Source organism: Chanodichthys erythropterus, chromosome 1, assembly GCF_024489055.1.
Source record: "Chanodichthys erythropterus isolate Z2021 chromosome 1, ASM2448905v1, whole genome shotgun sequence".
NCBI lineage: Eukaryota > Metazoa > Chordata > Actinopteri > Cypriniformes > Xenocyprididae > Chanodichthys > Chanodichthys erythropterus.
The window spans coordinates 2,267,654-2,284,909 of NC_090221.1; the positions used below are offsets into that span (position 1 = coordinate 2,267,654).

The 17,256-nt window shown below is 36.3% G+C and overlaps 2 protein-coding genes across 2 annotated transcripts; one reads left to right on the top strand and one right to left on the bottom strand.

Moving 5' to 3' along the window:
* Positions 1-600: 600 nt before the first annotated feature.
* On the bottom strand, positions 601-5,191 carry si:dkey-6i22.5 (polyamine-modulated factor 1). The gene is made up of 5 exons (XM_067364024.1): positions 4,896-5,191; positions 4,679-4,784; positions 2,893-2,993; positions 1,112-1,307; positions 601-1,025 (listed from the first exon to the last, which is right to left on the bottom strand). The coding sequence occupies exons 1-5, from the start codon at positions 5,039-5,041 to the stop codon at positions 957-959; spliced, it is 618 nt and encodes a 205-aa protein (XP_067220125.1). The 5' UTR covers positions 5,042-5,191; the 3' UTR covers positions 601-956.
* On the top strand, positions 5,140-14,996 carry tmx2a (thioredoxin-related transmembrane protein 2a). Its single transcript, XM_067363898.1, has 8 exons — positions 5,140-5,433; positions 9,173-9,233; positions 9,335-9,448; positions 9,534-9,610; positions 9,746-9,852; positions 9,922-9,987; positions 14,362-14,491; positions 14,568-14,996. Exons 1-8 carry the CDS (start codon positions 5,245-5,247, stop codon positions 14,748-14,750), a joined length of 927 nt encoding a protein of 308 aa, XP_067219999.1. The 5' UTR covers positions 5,140-5,244; the 3' UTR covers positions 14,751-14,996.
* The last annotated feature ends 2,260 nt before the right edge of the window (positions 14,997-17,256 follow it).

A 17,256-nucleotide genomic window follows, 5' to 3' on the forward strand; every position in this document is an offset into this window, starting at 1 on the left:
CAAACTTTTTTATCTAGTTTATAGTTACAATTGTATAAATTTGAGGAGCACGTCTTTATCCTATATATATATATATATATATATATATATATATATATATATATATATATATATATATATATGACATTAGGTAAAGGGGGCGTCTCTTTATAAGATGTCCAACCTGCATCTGTTTAACTACAGGCAATTTGTCACATGTTATAGCCTGTAGTTTGCTGATTATTGCAGATTGTTACATTGTTAATTGTCAAAATGATAAATATACTTAGATTGATTGCTTATTTTTGTTACATGCTTTATTTTGCATCTTGTTTAGCATTTATAATTGCATTATTTGTTATATTGTCAGATAGCTAGATTGCTGTGATCCAAAGTCCGAGTTTGATGAAGTCCTCTGACCTGATCAGAAGATCGATATGTCTTCACTTTGGTATAACTTGTTGAATTTGGCAGGAAGATGACTTATAAAAACTTATAAAAAGAAAAACCCTTGTTTGTTAAAACAAAAATACAAGCTTCAAATGTATTTATTTTTAAAGACTGTATCATGTTTATAAGGTCTGCATTATTAAATAATAAGCAGTTTCATAAGTTTCCCTTGCACAAATATATCATGGTAAATATTACAGCTCTTTATAAATACATTAATATTAATAAAACAAAATTAAATAAAAAAATCAGATGCTTCTTATAATGTGAAAGGAGGTCCTGTATTAATATATTTTGATATTACAATAGCAACAATAACTAGTTAATATGATGCTTCGAGTGCTACAGAAACAGCAAAATTAGTCTTTTTCATTTATTTATTCTTTAAACAGACTAAGTGCAAGGAATGTTTAATGAATAGAGCACACATACTAATGACATTATTATAACACACAATGAACAGATGCACAATAAGATCATATTCAAGCTTCACTTAATCAACAACAACAAAAAAAGATGGATGGATTTTAGAGAGACTCGAAGTTCTCAGATGGGGAAAGAGTCGAAACAAATGCTTCCAGATCTTCAAGAGAGGCCTGCAGGTGGAGAACAAGAGGTCAAGCTGAATTTGAGGTAACATGGTAATGAAAATGTCAATCTCAATGAACTGTTTCTCTCGTACCCTCCATTCTTCCACTCCTGAGGCGATGCGCTGCTCCGTGTGTGTGATGTTCTCTCGGCCGGCCTGCACCTTCTGAGCCAGACCAGCGTTCTCCTTCTGGAGCTTCTTCAGCTGTATCCGCATGTACTCCTCCTGCTTCTTATAATACGACACTAGATCACTGCACACATCCTGCTCCGGAACACCAGTCGGACGCCTGCGATATACAGGGTCAAAACAAAGCAAAAACTGTTCAGTTTCAATTTTTTTTAAAAATGTGGCACAATCCAGAATAATGAAGGGATGAGACTATAGAATATCCCCAATGCAGAAACATTTAAATTAATTTAATTTTTTATTTCTAGATATATATCTGAACGCACAAAAGCAAATTCAAGTTTCAGTTTGGACTTTTGTTCTCCTATTCCAGTTTATTTTCTCTATATAGAACCTCCATAGAGAAACTATAGCTCCCTCTGGTGGCAGTTATCATAAAATACAGATTAATGTCATCTTTTTCCCACAAGAGGTCAGCAGAGACACACATGACTGAATGCATGATTTTATATTTTAAGAGGCTTTCACTAGGATTGGACTGGAATGAGTCGCTTGTGAAACAATGTACAAAAATATGCTTATTTAAAATAAAATTCAATAATTTAGAGGTAAATAAATATTTAAATTCTGCATAAATTTAAAAGAATATTTTATCATAATAGACTGATATACACTGCAAAAAAATGCTGTTCTTAGTTTTTGTATCTTAGTATCTTAAAGTTCTTAAATCAAGAAGCATTTTCTTGAAAAGTGAAAATTATTTTCTTGTTTTCAGGAAAAATAAGTCAAAATTAAAAAGTTTTTCCTTAAAACAAGCAAAATAATCTGCCAATGGGGCAAGCAAAATAATCTCATTTCAAACCAAAAATAAGATATAATCTTGTTTTCAGTTTGGATTAAGATTATTTTTATTGTTTTAAGGAAAAACTCACTTAATTTTGACTTATTTTTCCTGAAAACAAGAAAATAATTTTTACTTGTCAAGAAAATGCTTCTTGATTTAATAATTTTTAGATATTTGGACTGGACACAAGACAAAAGCTCTAAGTAAGAACAGCATTTTTTGCAGTGTAGGATTTCTGGACCAAAAAAAAAAAGTTTGTTTGGTTAAGAGTTATAAGGAATTAGCTCCACATATTGTGTTTTACATAGTTGCTGTTAAAGAAATGTAGGTATTGTTTCCTCCATTTTTATACATTATGCATATCTGTACACTGTACATGAGGTAATATTAATGTTACCGTTTTATTGTATGTAGGGATGCACTGATATGAACATTTTGGCCGATACCGATAATTCTTTATATTTGAAAGCCGATAACCGATATATTAGCTGATAAATCTAAATCCAAATGTTTACAGCATTTTTTAGAGCCTGATTACAAAAAAAAAGTTTCAGCATAAAAATCCATGTCCCAAACACACAATTATAATGTTCTTATTATAATATTATGTAGCTTATGAGCTGTACATGTTGAACTTAAATGTATTTTTAAATTTTGAAGTGATTTCAATAATATTTCCAGGGATTTAAAATCATCATGGTGAACAGTGCACATCTGAAGGAAATAATCCATTATTTATCAGCGTTAATATATCAGCCAAATTTTCTTATCTGGCCGATAACATTAACATTGAAAATGAACATATATCGGCTGATACCGATATTGTAGCCGATATATCATTCATCCCTAATTGTATGTATTGTAAAAACAATGGAGTCAGGAGAGCGTCATGTGACCTCACCATGCAGCGTGTGGCGTGTCTTTAGCGAGCTCCTGCAGTTTGTCCAACTCTTCAAGCCTCACCTGCAGATCGCCCTCCTCAATCACAGTCGCAATTTCCTTCTAAACACATCATCATCACCACCACAAAACATATGATCAGAATGAACACTACTAAAACAGATAAAACAACAACATTGTGATCATCTAAACTGATGAACGTTACACGGCTCAATCCATCGCATTACCCACGTGTAGTTTGAGTGTCTGTTGTGAGATAATGTGACTTAAAGGGTTAGTTCACCCAAAAATTAATGTCATTAATTACTCACCCTCATGTCGTTCCACCTCCTCTGTTAATCTTCAGAACACAAATTGAGATATTTTTGATGAAATCTGCATAGCCAGCAATGACATTTCCTCTCTCAAGATCCATTAATGTACTAAAAACATATTTAAATCAGTTCATGTGAGTACAGTGGTTCAATATTAATATTATAAAGCCACAAGAATATTTTTGGTGCACCAAAAAAACAAAATAACGACTTATATAGTGATGGTCGATTTAAATATGTTTTTAGTACATTAATGGATCTTGAGAGAGGAAATGTCATTGCTGGCTATGCAGATTTCATCAAAAATATCTTAATTTGCGTTCTGAAGATTAACAAAGGGTGTGGAACGGCATGAGGGTGAGTAATTAATGACATTATTTTCATTTTTGGGTGAACTAACCCTTTCAGACTGTCAAGAATGTGTCGGGGCGATTAAGTCAGATTTTGCTTGAAGAAAGTACAAAATTAAGCCAATTTTAGGACCATTAAGATTTAATTTTATTTTCATGACAAATAAAGAAACCCATTGTAATGTACTGAAGAAAAAAAATAGATGGGTTTTTGACAAAAAGTGTAACAAAAACAATGGAAATATAACTAATTTTGAAGTTTTATTAAGTGTTAACAATGAGATTGTGTTTTTATAATATTTTACAACTGATTTTGTTATTTTTTACAAGATGGACAAAATTTGTCACTAAAAAAGTCATTCAGTTTATCTAAAATTTCGGTTTTACTGAATGATGATATTTTCAATCAATGCTAACAGGCTGATATCTAGCAAAAGGACAATCAAACATTTTATATTTAGTACAAGTTTTTAAAATATTACAACATTTTCCATGTTTTATAGCGGTTGCACCGAATGACCTGATGTTTCGGGACATGCGTATGATCAAGTGAAAACATGAATTTATCAAATAGTTAAGAGAGTTAGTTACTTTGCTTCAAGACCATGTGGTCCTTTGCACGTGTCTGAATGATGTCACATGATATTGATCACATGACTTGATCCAAAACGGTCCCTTTATATCGGTTACTCCGAATGACACTAATGAAATTCATTTTTCCGGACATTCTTTCTCATAACAAAGCAACGACTACTACACATAATTTTAACACCATTTTGCATCATCATCATGTTGATATATGATGTTATAAAATCATGCCAGAATAAAAAATATATACATTTATTACATTTTAAGATATTTTAATCACAAATGGACGGTTAAACCGAATGACCTTTTGACGCTTCAAAATCTTTAAAATAATAATGTATCAAAATATAATTAAAACCTTTTGGATTCAATAAAATAAATCTAGTTGTACTACCTTACATACTTTGGATGTCATATCTTTGCTTTTTATTATTATTAAGACAAACAAATACCCGTCACGTGGCATCATTGACCCTTATATATAATAATAATAATAATAATAATAATAATAATGATGATATGTAATATACTTTACCTGTACTAAAGTCTGCAGTTGGCTGATGAACTGTTTGTGCATGGCTTCAGTCAGTTGAGGGTTTTGCTTTGACAGTGGCTGGAAATAGTGAGAAAACCTGTCGAAACTGACATAAAGAGTGCAACTAAACTTAAAAAGTGACGCTATTTAGTAACAGACAACAAAAACCACTCGTTTTAACGCGAATTCAGTGAAAAACAGTATTTTATTGAGTTACCTGGCGTTGTCCAGCAGCCACTGTAGACTCTTCTCCATCACCTTATTAAAGAGTTTGAGTCTCGGTTTAGTCTGAGAGGATTGACGGGAGGAAACATCGACTTTATCCGCATTATTCTTCGCAGAAACGGATTCGGACTCCTCCATGTTGATGTTGATGTTTACAAAAGTGCCCGCCAAAAGAAGCGCGTCACGCTACGGAAAGCGAGCAGCTGCTAGTTCAAGTGGTTTTCTGGAAACGCGTTTATCGGTTCATATTACCGCACTGACCCTCAGCTGTCTGATCTATTTCTACCCTCCCTTCTCTTTCCTTCACCACATGGGACTGGGTTTCTACTACGTCTGCAGCAATGAGTTTAATTAGAGGGCTTGTTTCTACTCTATACCATATTCCTAAGATTTATAAATGGTTTTATCGGCCCTATTATCTGCTGTCTCTGCTGATGACTCTGGCGTTTCCGCTCGTGCGCAATTGCCCGGGACTGTGCGAGAATTTACCGTCTCAGAGAGAAGACGCTGACTCATGCGCCTTCGACTGGGTCAGTGCAGCTCACACAAACTCACCTGGAAAATGCTCTTATGAATTATTTTACTATAACCTAACTTTATTGCAGCTTAATAACACTTTATACTTGCACTAGTAGAAAAGTAGCATGAGACTGACATGTTTTTCCTATGGAAGGCCGTTTCCGCCACTAAATAAATCAATAAAAAGAGTAATTGCGACTTTTTATCTCACAATTGCGAGTTATAAAGTCACAATTCTGAGATATAAACTCACAATTGCGTGATATACAGTCACAATTCGGACTTTTTTTCTCGCAATTCGGAAATTTTTTCGCAATTGTGACTTTTTTCTCACAATTGCGACTTTATATCTCACAATTCAGACTATTTTTCTCGCAATTCTGACTTTTTTCTCTCGCAATTGCGAGTTATAAAATCACAATTCTGAGATATAGTCACAATTGCGTGATATAAAGTCGCAATTCGGACATTTTTTTCGCAATTGTGACTTTTTCCTCACAATTGCAACTTTATGTCTCAGAATTCTGACTGTATTTTCTCGCAATTCTGACTTTTTTTGCAATTGCGACTATATCTCAGAATTTGGACTATTTTTCTTGCAATTCTGACTTTTTTTTCTCACAATTGCGAATTCACAATTCTGAGATATAAAATCACAATTCTGAGATATAAAGTCGCAATTGCGTGATATAAAGTCACAATTCTGACTTTTTTTCTCGCAATTCTGAATTTTCGTAATTCTGACTTTGTATCTCAGAATTCTGACTATTTTTCTCGCAATTCTGACTGTTTTTTCTCGCAATTGCGACTATATCTTAGAATTCTGACCTTTTTTCCTCACAATTCTGACTTTTTTGTCACAATTGTGTGATATAAAGTCACAATTCTGACTTTTCTGGCAATTCTGACTTTTTTTCTCACAATTGCGAGTTATAAAGGGGCAATTCCACGCAAAGGTCATCTTTACCATGAAAAAAAAAAGTTTTAACCAAAAGAACAAAACCCTTTTTAAATTGTCCATTTAGGTCTGTAATATACTGTATTAATGTGCTCTAACAGAAATTTTAAGAAAATTGCCTTGTTTATCCACAATATATGTGGTAAGCAACAATGCTTAAATTAAATTTTCAACCAACCATATTTCATGCTTTCAAAAAAGGGATCAAAGACCCCATTTTTTAAACTTTATTTTAGCAGTAAGCATTGTGTAGAAAGATGGAGGCATGCCTGAGAAATAAATACACTCATTTAGTCATAACAGCACTGCCTGATGAATTTATAAGAGCTAGAATAAAGAGGTCAGGACGCTTCAGAACTCTGTCACGTCCGTAACGTTTTAAAGATTAAGTTTATGTCATATAACAATTATAAATGCAAATAACTTGAAACTTTATATGCAAAGCTAAATTATGTTTATGCTTATTAGGATCAACAATTCATTTCACTACGTTGCTCTGAACAACCATAATAAGCGTTACGGACGTGACCGTTACGGACGCTTCATATTAAATCCTATGAGTTTGCTTCTTTATATTGCTATCATCTGTTTCAGGCTTACCATATCAGAACATATCCAATAATCGCAATACTCTTTGTGCTTTGTTAGTTTTAATATGAAAAAGGTTTAACTTTCAAATTCAGTCGATTTTATAACAAAATTTAAACAATAGATGTCGCTCTTTAATAGCCTACGGCGCGTGACAGATTAGCTACTGCAGCGCCTGTAAGCGGCGGATCAGGTGCACATGAACCGATCTTCTCTTCCTCTTGCCAGAGAACGAAATATGAACATCAAAAGGTAGGCCTATATGATACAGTACAACTTATAGAAGAGCATTGTGTCTCATAGGACACTTCCCTCGAGAATTGGGATGTCGCGTTACCGGTTGGTTAAAAATGAATAGCCTAGCCTATATTGATCACAATCCGCGCGATCAAGCTGACAAAATGAAAATAATAAGATTGCAATAATTTTGACTTGAAATAAAGTTTGATCATTTTGACTCAAGACTCCGCTTTAAACTCTGAAAACTAGACGAAAAACCGTGTGGTCATTTAGACACAAAACATAAAACTGACATGATTGCGATTGGCAATAGTGTCAATCGGTTCACCTGACTGTGGGGAAAACATGCGATTTTAAACTGCTTTATGATAAACATAAATATTTGTCAATGTATTTTAGCAAGCAGTTCTGTAAGAAGGAAAATCATGGTCTCTAAATTGATTCTTGAACAACGCACATGCTGGTCAACATGAGAAATAGGTCTAATCCATAACCTTTTGCACTACAGAGTATAACGTTACATTTGTATAAAGTTTAGTAAAAACTTGATAAATTGTGGAGTCTTACCATACTGGTATCCCAGATTTCAGTATTTGGTGGTTTAAATGCTTGCTTGAGGTCTCTGTGAAAGTTTTAAAGCAGTTTTAAACCAAGTCTTTTGTGCCGCTTTCAGACCGGTCACATCCGTAACGGAAAACTGTCACATCCGTAACATTGTTTTTTCCTCATTAATGCGAACATGAAAAATTAAATAAAATTATTATTTTATGCTCTGTGGAGAGCCAACCCTTCTTCATTCAGTGGGCAGTATTACTTTTGGTTTGCTCAATGTAATTCACAGAATTCTTAAAAAATATGTTGTCACCCAAATCTTAGTGACTTTTTTTGTCACGTCCGTAACGCTGTATATTTCCCTCATCTAAAATATAAAACAGTTGAATAGACTGACATTTTTCTAATGTCTGGACTCCTTTAGTAAGGGATTATGAATATATAAATAGACGGTTCAATATGTTACTATTAAATGCATTCTTTGAGCGTTTATATTTCAAGTTTTGACTCCAAATGTCACGTCCATAACGCTGGAATTGCCCAAAGTCAGAATTATGTGTTATAAACTCGCAATTGCAAGAAAAAAAATTCAGAATTGCGAGATAAAAAGTCAGAAGTCTGAGATAAAAAGTCGCAATTACTCTTTTTATTTTTTTATTTAGTGGCGGAAACGGGCTTGCATAGATTCCTGATCCTGTAAATAAAATAAAACAAAATATTTAAGTGTATTCTTGTTATACAGTTCCGGTCAAAAGTCACTGTTTTTGAAAGACATCTGAAGTCTGCATTTATTTGATCAAAAATATAGAAAAAACAGTAATATTGTGATATATTATTACAATTTAAAATAATGGTTTTCTATTTTAATTAGAAAATACTTTAAAACATAATTTATTTCTGTGATGCAAAGCTGATCACCATGACTCCAATCGGTGTCACATGATCCTTCAGAAATCATTCTAATATGCTGATTTATTATCAATGTTGGAAACAATTGTGCTGCTTAATATATAAATCTTTTTTAACAATAGAAGTCTTTACTATCACTTTTTATTAATTTAACACATCCTTGCTGAATAAAAGTATTAATTTATTTCAAAAAAGAACAAAATACTTTTGAACGAGTTAAACAAATGCTGTTCTTTTTATTCAAAGAATCCTGAAATGGTTCCCAAAATAATATTAAGCAGCACAACGGTTTCCAACATTGATTTCTGAAGGATCATGTGACACTGAAGACTGGAGTAATTCAGCTTTGCATCACGGCAATAAATTATATTTTAATGTATATTAAAATAGAAAACCATTACTTTAAATTGTTTTTTTTCTGTATTTTTGACCCATATATATAAAATATGTGTTTCTAAAATGTGTTTCGTTATGTGTATAACCTGTATAATTGCTCCGTATAGAGGGAGGTGGAGATTTTAATGTTTCTCAGTGCCATTGTCATGATGAAGAACCGCAGAGCCAGTAAGTTTAAATGTCTCATCAGATTACACACATCATCAAACTAGATATTCATGAATAATATGTACATCGATGGTGCTGTATTTGATCTCTGTGTCTCTCAGTAACACTGGAGCAGCACGTAGGGAATATATTTCTCTTCAGTAAGGCGGCGAACGTGGTGCTGTTCTTTCGAGTGGACCTGAGACTCGGCCTTCTCTATCTCACGCTGTGTGTGGGTAAATAAATGAACACGTGATCCACTTGGGAAATAAAAACACTACATAATTCTGTGATGTATAATACTGTGCCTTCTCTATACAGTGTTTTTGATCACATGTAAACCACCAATCCACATGGGCCCTGAGTACATCACATACTTCAGTGACTCAACTATAGATGTGGGTGAAATTCAGACTTTTGTGGATAGATGTGTCATCTTACAATACATTGTATTATGAACTATGTTATATTTATTTCACATTATTTAATGTCATGAACCGAAACTAATGTCACATTATTCTACACAATGTCAGGATGAACTGCAGAGGGACGGTCGTGTGACATGGATTGTTGAGTTTTATGCCAACTGGTCTCCAGAGTGTCAGTCATTTGCCCCCATTTTTGCTGACCTGTCACTTAAGTAAGTCACACTACCAACATCTACTCTACATTTACTCTCACACTTAATAACTTTGACTGTGTTTACCAGGTATAGCTGTTTAGGCCTCAAATTTGGAAAAGTGGATATTGGACAATATGGAGCAGTTGCTGAGAGGTAAAGCCAATGAAACAGAATTTTCTACCCTATTGTGACGTATATTCAAGCTTCTCAAAAGAGAACAAATGAATGACAGGGATTGACTTTGTCTGTGGGGAATTGATTGGATGGTTGTGGTTTGCTATTGGTGGATCTCATGTGAGTGACAGGATGTAATATAAGTCTCTGGTGTCTCCAGAATGTGTATGTGAAGTTTCAGCTCAAAATACCCCACAGATCATTTATTATCGCTTGTCAAATTTGCCCCTATTTGGGTGTGAATGCAAATGAGCTGCTGCTCCCGCCCCCTTTCCAGAAGAGGGTGGAGCTTTAACAGCTCAACAACAACAAAGCTGGAGAATCTCACGCAGCCAAAATGAGGAAAGTGTTCAGCCTTATGGCGTGCTCACACCAGACGTGACTTGCGCAAATAAATCACGCTATTCGCGTGTAGTTGGACGCTTGAACATTTTGAGTTTACTCACTTCATTCGTGCGTAAAATTCACTTCACAACAGACGCAAATTTGCGTCATGACAGGGGCTTCTGCCAGGCGGCTCCAGTCTCGTTTCTGCACTCTTCCTCTGAATAAACAACTCGTCAGTGGGAAAGTAGTTGTAAAATACGACGAATAAGCTCAATTTGCCAGCTTTAGCTAGCTTGTAGTTGCAATATGTATATATATAGCTCAAATTGAGTAAAGAGCGTTTTTTACAACTTACCAGATTGTCTGTCCTCCTCACTCACTTTCTTCCTAGCAAGATCCTTTTTATTCCTGTTTCTATAAAAGTATGAAGATGTATCGTACAGCGACGATGATTTTGCCTTTGCTCGTAATCACGTCACTACTAGAGCAAGCTCCTGATTGGTTAACGCGGTGCGAATTTTCAATTTTCGCCAAAATTCTGATTTTTCAACTTGCGCGATTCGCGCAAATCATGCATTACGCACGTCAAATGCCCAAAATGCTTAAAGGCAGGGTAGGTAAAAAATGTATAAAAAATTTTTTTTTCAAAATTTGTTTAAACTTTATTTATATATCAATACATAATTAAAATGTAAGTACTCTGAAAAATAAAGTATAAAAATCGAGTGTCTGTAGACCTCTCACGACTGTTTTAAAGACAGCTCATTATTTCCATTCACTCCACCCCCTCCCTTCTGGGCTCCTTCCAAAGCCACGCCCCCAAAACGCATGAACGCGCGACTCCGACCACTGAGCTGGAAGACGCATTATTTACCTGAGACGAGCGGAGAGGAAGGAGCACAGTGCATGTAGTGACATCATGTCAGAATCACATGTAATAAAAATAACTTTATAATTATGAAGATAAACAAACAAGATGTATTTTAGTACTCACTATCAAGCTAGCTGATATTGGTAAAGTTTAAAATATAAATTTTTTGATTCGCTAATGAGCTAGTTATCTATAAGGCAAAGCTAAAAACAGGTTGCATGATACACGTTTTTCCATTACCATCATTTACACTGTGATGAAGATGAATTTCGTGTAAGATTCATAACATATACGTTGTTCTACAGATAAACAGAGTAACATACACTCAAATATCAACTCACAACTGCATTGCAGACACAAAATAATAACACACACATACAACAAAGTGTGTACGACACACACAGATACAAGATAAAGACATCAGTAAACATAGGTAGAGAATATAAAAACAAAACAAAGGCGAAAAAAACGTGCAGGTAAACTTACAGGTGAACATGGTAAAAGAGTTAGACAGAGGGTAAATATAGTTCTAAGAAAAGTTCCTAGATGCGGAGTAACGTTAGGCCTACTATCTGTTAAACATGTATTTAGTTATCTAAAGCAAAATTATGCACAATTCAACACTATAGCTATCATCTTGAGCTAGGCCTATAGATTATTTATCGTCTCTACTACGGCTCGCTAAGTAATGTTATGTTAGCTATATTACGCAGCTACATGTGCTAATGACACATGCTTCATGAAAAAATAAACAAAAAAATATGTATGATCAAAATACAAAAAGAAAAGATTGACCTGTCCAGTAGAAATAAAGCCATCAAGGAGTCACTTTTCAGCCCCTTGAGTTCCCTCAGTTGAGAGGGAGTAAAATCTTTGCGTGGCAGGGGGAGCTGCCACTGGACCTGCCACGGTTATGCGCGCCTGCCTCGGGACCTGCCACTGTTATATGATGCATATATGATAAATGCCGATTGATGCATGCGTGCAAACTGTGCACAATCCTGCTCTCAGTTCTCGCCATCGCTGGAAAGCCACGCCTATATTAACTCGCGTTTTATTTCTTTGTTTATCCAAAGACTTTTTGTTCATTGCCTTTTCGTGTACTGTTACTGTCTTCCTTTTTTTGCCTGGTTTGCCTTCACTAACTGCATAGGCCGGTACTGTGAATTTTGCTTGCTGTTTCTCTGCCATTGTTTTGGTATTCCTAGGATCCATGCCTCTTGAATTCCCCAAATCAAACGTGCGCGCGCAAGTGGGCAGGTCATGTGTGTCAAAAGGGTGGTTGCCATGGTTGCGAGAGAGTGACAGCCGCCTCAGCCAATCCTATGTTTCGTCCCGGATGGAAATAATGAGCTGTGTTTAATACAGATTAAACGGTCTAGAGTCACTCGATTTTTATACTCTTTTTATCAGAGTTCTTACATTTTAATTATGCATGGATATATATAGAAAGTTTAAACAAATTTGGAACAAAATTTTTTTCCTACCCTGCCTTTAATGGGGTGTTCACACAAGACGCAACTTGAGCGAATAAATATATTTTTTTTCACCAAATATATAAATAAATATATTTTTTCACGCAAATGTTCACCAAAATTCAGATTTTTCAATTTCAAACGCCCGAAACGCTCAATTCATGCTGCAGGCTGTCTATTCCATTGACTTAACATGTGAATCATTCGCGTGAATCGCGTCATTCGCGCCGCTTCATTTGCGCAGGATGTCTATTCCGGGTGTGTCTCATACGTTCTGAAAAGTGAAGCCACAGGCTCTTTGATCGCCCCCTGGAGGCTGGATGCAGTACAGGTCATAAACCCCGCCCTCTCAATGCAGTCGAATGAGACTTCAGTGAAAACTTAAAAATAAATTCTGCTTCAAATAAAACTTTCTGAAAGATGGTTTTGGTCATTTAAGGTAGTTGTTGTCACGCTGATATATATTCAATTGTTCGTTTTTGTGATGATTTAGATTTTAGCTAGCAATTTGATGCTATAGAAACGGGGCGTGTCGTAATGATTCGAAGTTGATTGACAGGTTGTCTGAGGACTGTCGGAGCTTCGAGGGGAGATTGAAGATGTATTAACTAACTGTTAATTTTCGATTTCTTTATTATTTAACACCAACAAAATGAGTTGTTCAGCAGTAAACTGTACTAACCGACCTACAGGATCTGACGGATCACTGAACCTTTTTCTGTAACATTAAATGTGGGTGTTATAAGCTAATTAATAAATGTTATTAGTTAAGATAACACACCTAATGTTAACCATGTCGGGAAAAAGCAGGTGATCGTTATCTGGCAGTTACTTATTATTTTTATGGGTATAAAATAATAATTAGCAGGACAAAACTAATGATAGCTTACTCTAATTACCGCAATCGATCTCCTGTAACGTTAGTTGAACTTGATTTAAAATGGCAGGACCGTTTCTGACGATTTAGAGTTGTTTCTAGTGGCATATTATATTGATTTTATCTACTGAATTTGCTGTTTCAAAAATATTATTGCTCTAGAAACAGAATAGCCTATTATTTTATAGGTAGACTTTTAAATTGTGTATAATTTTTATAGTCTATTTAAAATACATGAATGATGACGCAGTCGTCTGGGCGGAAGTTTGATATCGCGACTCCGCCTCCGGCTCAACTGACGATTCCTTCTGCGCATGCCCAGGCTTTTTTTTTTTGACGTATTGCGTAACGTGTCAGCGCCCATTCATCAGCCCATTTTGGCTTCAGTTCAATACAATGGAAGGAAGCGGCGTCGCGTCGTCCATCTTTTTTTTACGTCTATTCACGTCTTTGCATTGATTAACATGTAAATCACTCAAGCTTAACGCTTCATTCGCGTCTGGTGTGAACGCACCATTACATTGTTCAAACCGGAGTCGACACTGATGGAGAGACTCAGGGAGAAGTTACAACTTTTAGACGTTTCTGAATGGTTAGTGGATAAACTTATGCCGTCATGTTCATCTTTTGTGCAAATCCAGTGTGGAATTGATCCTCATTTGTGAAGCAGTCCGGTGTAACATGACTCAAACAGCAACATTACACACTAACTGTTTAAAAAAGTGTTAAAAGTTAAAAAAGTGAAATCATAATCAATCACCCCTTTAAATTTGTTGAATGACAGCACTGTGCTCTCATTACAGGTATAAGATAAACCCCTCCCCTCTCTGCAAGCAGCTGCCTTCCCTTTTACTGTTGCAGGGTGGTCGGGAATTCATACGACGCCCTCTAGTGGACAAGAAGGGAAGGGCCATTGGGTGGAATTTCACTGAGGTAAAAAGTCTAAAACGCTCTCAAGCTCTCAATTGGTTGTTCCTCTCTGAGATGTTCGTTTTTGTGTGTTTTACAGGAAAGTATCATTCAAGAGTTCAATCTAAATGAGATATTCCAAAAATGCAAGAAACTCAAGAAGGGAGAGAAGCCTGAGGAACTAAAGACACTCCTGCAGGAGGTTCCTGAAGAAGAGGAGCCAGTTGGCCCACATGAGGAGGAGGAGGAGGAGGAGGAACCAGAGAGCAAAAAAGACAAATAAGACACAGAGCTGAAAATTAATTACTCAGTATCATGAACTCAACACATAATGTTCGCTGTCTGAACAGATGAACTGAACAGTGCAACATATCTAAATGTCTCACTTTTCCTGTTAATCTTGACTGCGACTTTCATTTTAGTTCACAAATCATTTTTAAACTCTTAAGTTAGGGTGGTATTGCAGGGGAGTTGGCAATTACGTTTGATCTAAAAAAAATATTAGGCTTTAAACAAACTTCCACCAATAAAAATCTAAATATTTCATTCTGTCCCTGATTATATGATGTCAGCATTATAAACTATGTAAATGCATGAAGATTATATGCATTTTAGAGGCCAGGTATAAAATGCAAGTGTCAGTTTTACAAACAGCACGTCCTTGATTCATCTCTCAATCCACCAAGGAGTTCTTGGGCTTGGTTGAACACTCCTGACTCAGAGTCTTTTATACTTTATTTTATGCTACATTTGCCTTTGAGGTTGAAAGTTTTAAAACTGCTGAGTAAATCATGTTTGTGCGAGCATTAGTTATTCATACTGATATTACCCCGAAAATGAACATGCTGTCATCATTTATTCATACTCGCGTTTTTCAAAACCCAATATGAATTTTTGGGTGAACTGTCCGTTTTAATTGAGCAGCAAATCCAATCAACAGAAATTCATTTAAGAAGATTTCAGTGATGAACTTTAATGTTGATAACACAATCAAAGCTCTAGTGCTTACAAACGGCATCTTTATTAACCTTGAAAAATAATTAGACATGTTTTTGGTATGTGATGAAATGACTGGTGCTGAGTTTCATGCCAGTGTTTGGGTAGTTTTTGCGTTACCCAGATCCTGGGTCAGACGTAACAACCCAGCGTTTGGGTAGTTTTTGTGTTAGCCAGATCCTGGGTCAGACGTAACAACCCAGCGTTTGGGTAGTTTTTGTGTTAGCCAGATCCTGGGTCAGACGTAACAACCCAGCGTTTGGGTAGTTTTTGTGTTAGCCAGATCCTGGGTCAGACGTAACAACCCAGCGTTTGGGTAGTTTTTGTGTTACCCAGATCCTGGGTCAGACGTAACAACCCAGTGTTTGGGTAGTTTTTGTGTTACCCAGATCCTGGGTCAGACGTAACAACCCAGCGTTTGGGTAGTTTTTGTGTTACCCAGATCCTGGGTCAGACGTAACAACCCAGCGTTTGGGTAGTTTTTGTGTTACCCAGATCCTGGGTCAGACGTAACAACCCAGCGTTTGGGTAGTTTTTGTGTTACCCAGATCCTGGGTCAGACGTAACAACCCAGCGTTTGGGTAGTTTTTGTGTTACCCAGATCCTGGGTCAGACGTAACAACCCAGCGTTTGGGTAGTTTTTGTGTTACCCAGATCCTGGGTCAGACGTAACAACCCAGTGTTTGGGTAGTTTTTGTGTTACCCAGATCCTGGGTCAGACGTAACAACCCAGCGTTTGGGTAGTTTTTGTGTTGCCCAGATCCTGGGTCAGACGTAACAACCCAGCGTTTGGGTAGTTTTTGTGTTACCCAGATCCTGGGTCAGACGTAACAACCCAGCGTTTGGGTAGTTTTTGTGTTGCCCAGATCCTGGGTCAGACGTAACAACCCAGCGTTTGGGTAGTTTTTGTGTTACCCAGATCCTGGGTCAGACGTAACAACCCAGCGTTTGGGTAGTTTTTGTGTTGCCCAGATCCTGGGTCAGACGTAACAACCCAGCGTTTGGGTAGTTTTTGTGTTACCCAGATCCTGGGTCAGACGTAACAACCCAGCGTTTGGGTAGTTTTTGTGTTACCCAGATCCTGGGTCAGACGTAACAACCCAGCGTTTGGGTAGTTTTTGTGTTGCCCAGATCCTGGGTCAGACGTAACAACCCAGCGTTTGGGTAGTTTTTGTGTTACCCAGATCCTGGGTCAGACGTAACAACCCAGCGTTTGGGTAGTTTTTGTGTTACCCAGATCCTGGGTCAGACGTAACAACCCAGTGTTTGGGTAGTTTTTGTGTAACTCAGTGTTTTTAGACATATATGTATGTATGTATATATATATATATATATATATATATATATATATATATATATATATATATATACAGTGGGTACGGAAAGTATTCAGACCCCCTTAAATTTTTCACTCTTTGTTATATTGCAGCCATTTGCTAAAATCATTTAAGTTTCCCTCATTAATGTTCACACAGCACCCCATATTGACAGAAAAACCTTGGAGAAGAGAAGAGCCTTGGTGAGAGAGGTAAAGAAGAACCCAAAGATCACTGTGGCTGAGCTCCAGAGATGCAGTCGGGACATGGGAGAAAGTTGTAGAAAGTCAACCATCACTGCAGCCCTCCACCAGTCGGGGCTTTATGGCAGAGTGGCCCGACAGAAGCCTCTCCTCAGTGCAAGACACATGAAAGCCCGTGTGGAGTTTGCTAAGATGGTGAGAATTAAGATTCTCTGGTCTGATGAGACCAAGATAGAACTTTTTGGCCTTAATTGTAAGCGGTATATGTGGAGAA

What these genes read in the sequence shown, in the direction of transcription:
- si:dkey-6i22.5 (XM_067364024.1), bottom strand. Translation starts at nt 5,041, where the DNA reads ATGGAGGAGTCCGAATCCGTTTCTGCGAAGAATAATGCGGATAAAGTC. An exon ending in AACTGCAGACTTTAGTACAG is followed by an intron (nt 2,994 to 4,678) that starts GTAAAGTATATT and finishes TGATGTGTTTAG; the next exon opens with AAGGAAATTGCGACTGTGAT. An exon ending in GACACGCCACACGCTGCATG is followed by an intron (nt 1,308 to 2,892) that starts GTGAGGTCACAT and finishes TGTATATCGCAG; the next exon opens with GCGTCCGACTGGTGTTCCGG.
- tmx2a (XM_067363898.1), top strand. Translation starts at nt 5,245, where the DNA reads ATGAGTTTAATTAGAGGGCTTGTTTCTACTCTATACCATATTCCTAAG. An exon ending in CTATCTCACGCTGTGTGTGG is followed by an intron (nt 9,449 to 9,533) that starts GTAAATAAATGA and finishes TTCTCTATACAG; the next exon opens with TGTTTTTGATCACATGTAAA. An exon ending in TATGGAGCAGTTGCTGAGAG is followed by an intron (nt 9,988 to 14,361) that starts GTAAAGCCAATG and finishes CTCTCATTACAG; the next exon opens with GTATAAGATAAACCCCTCCC.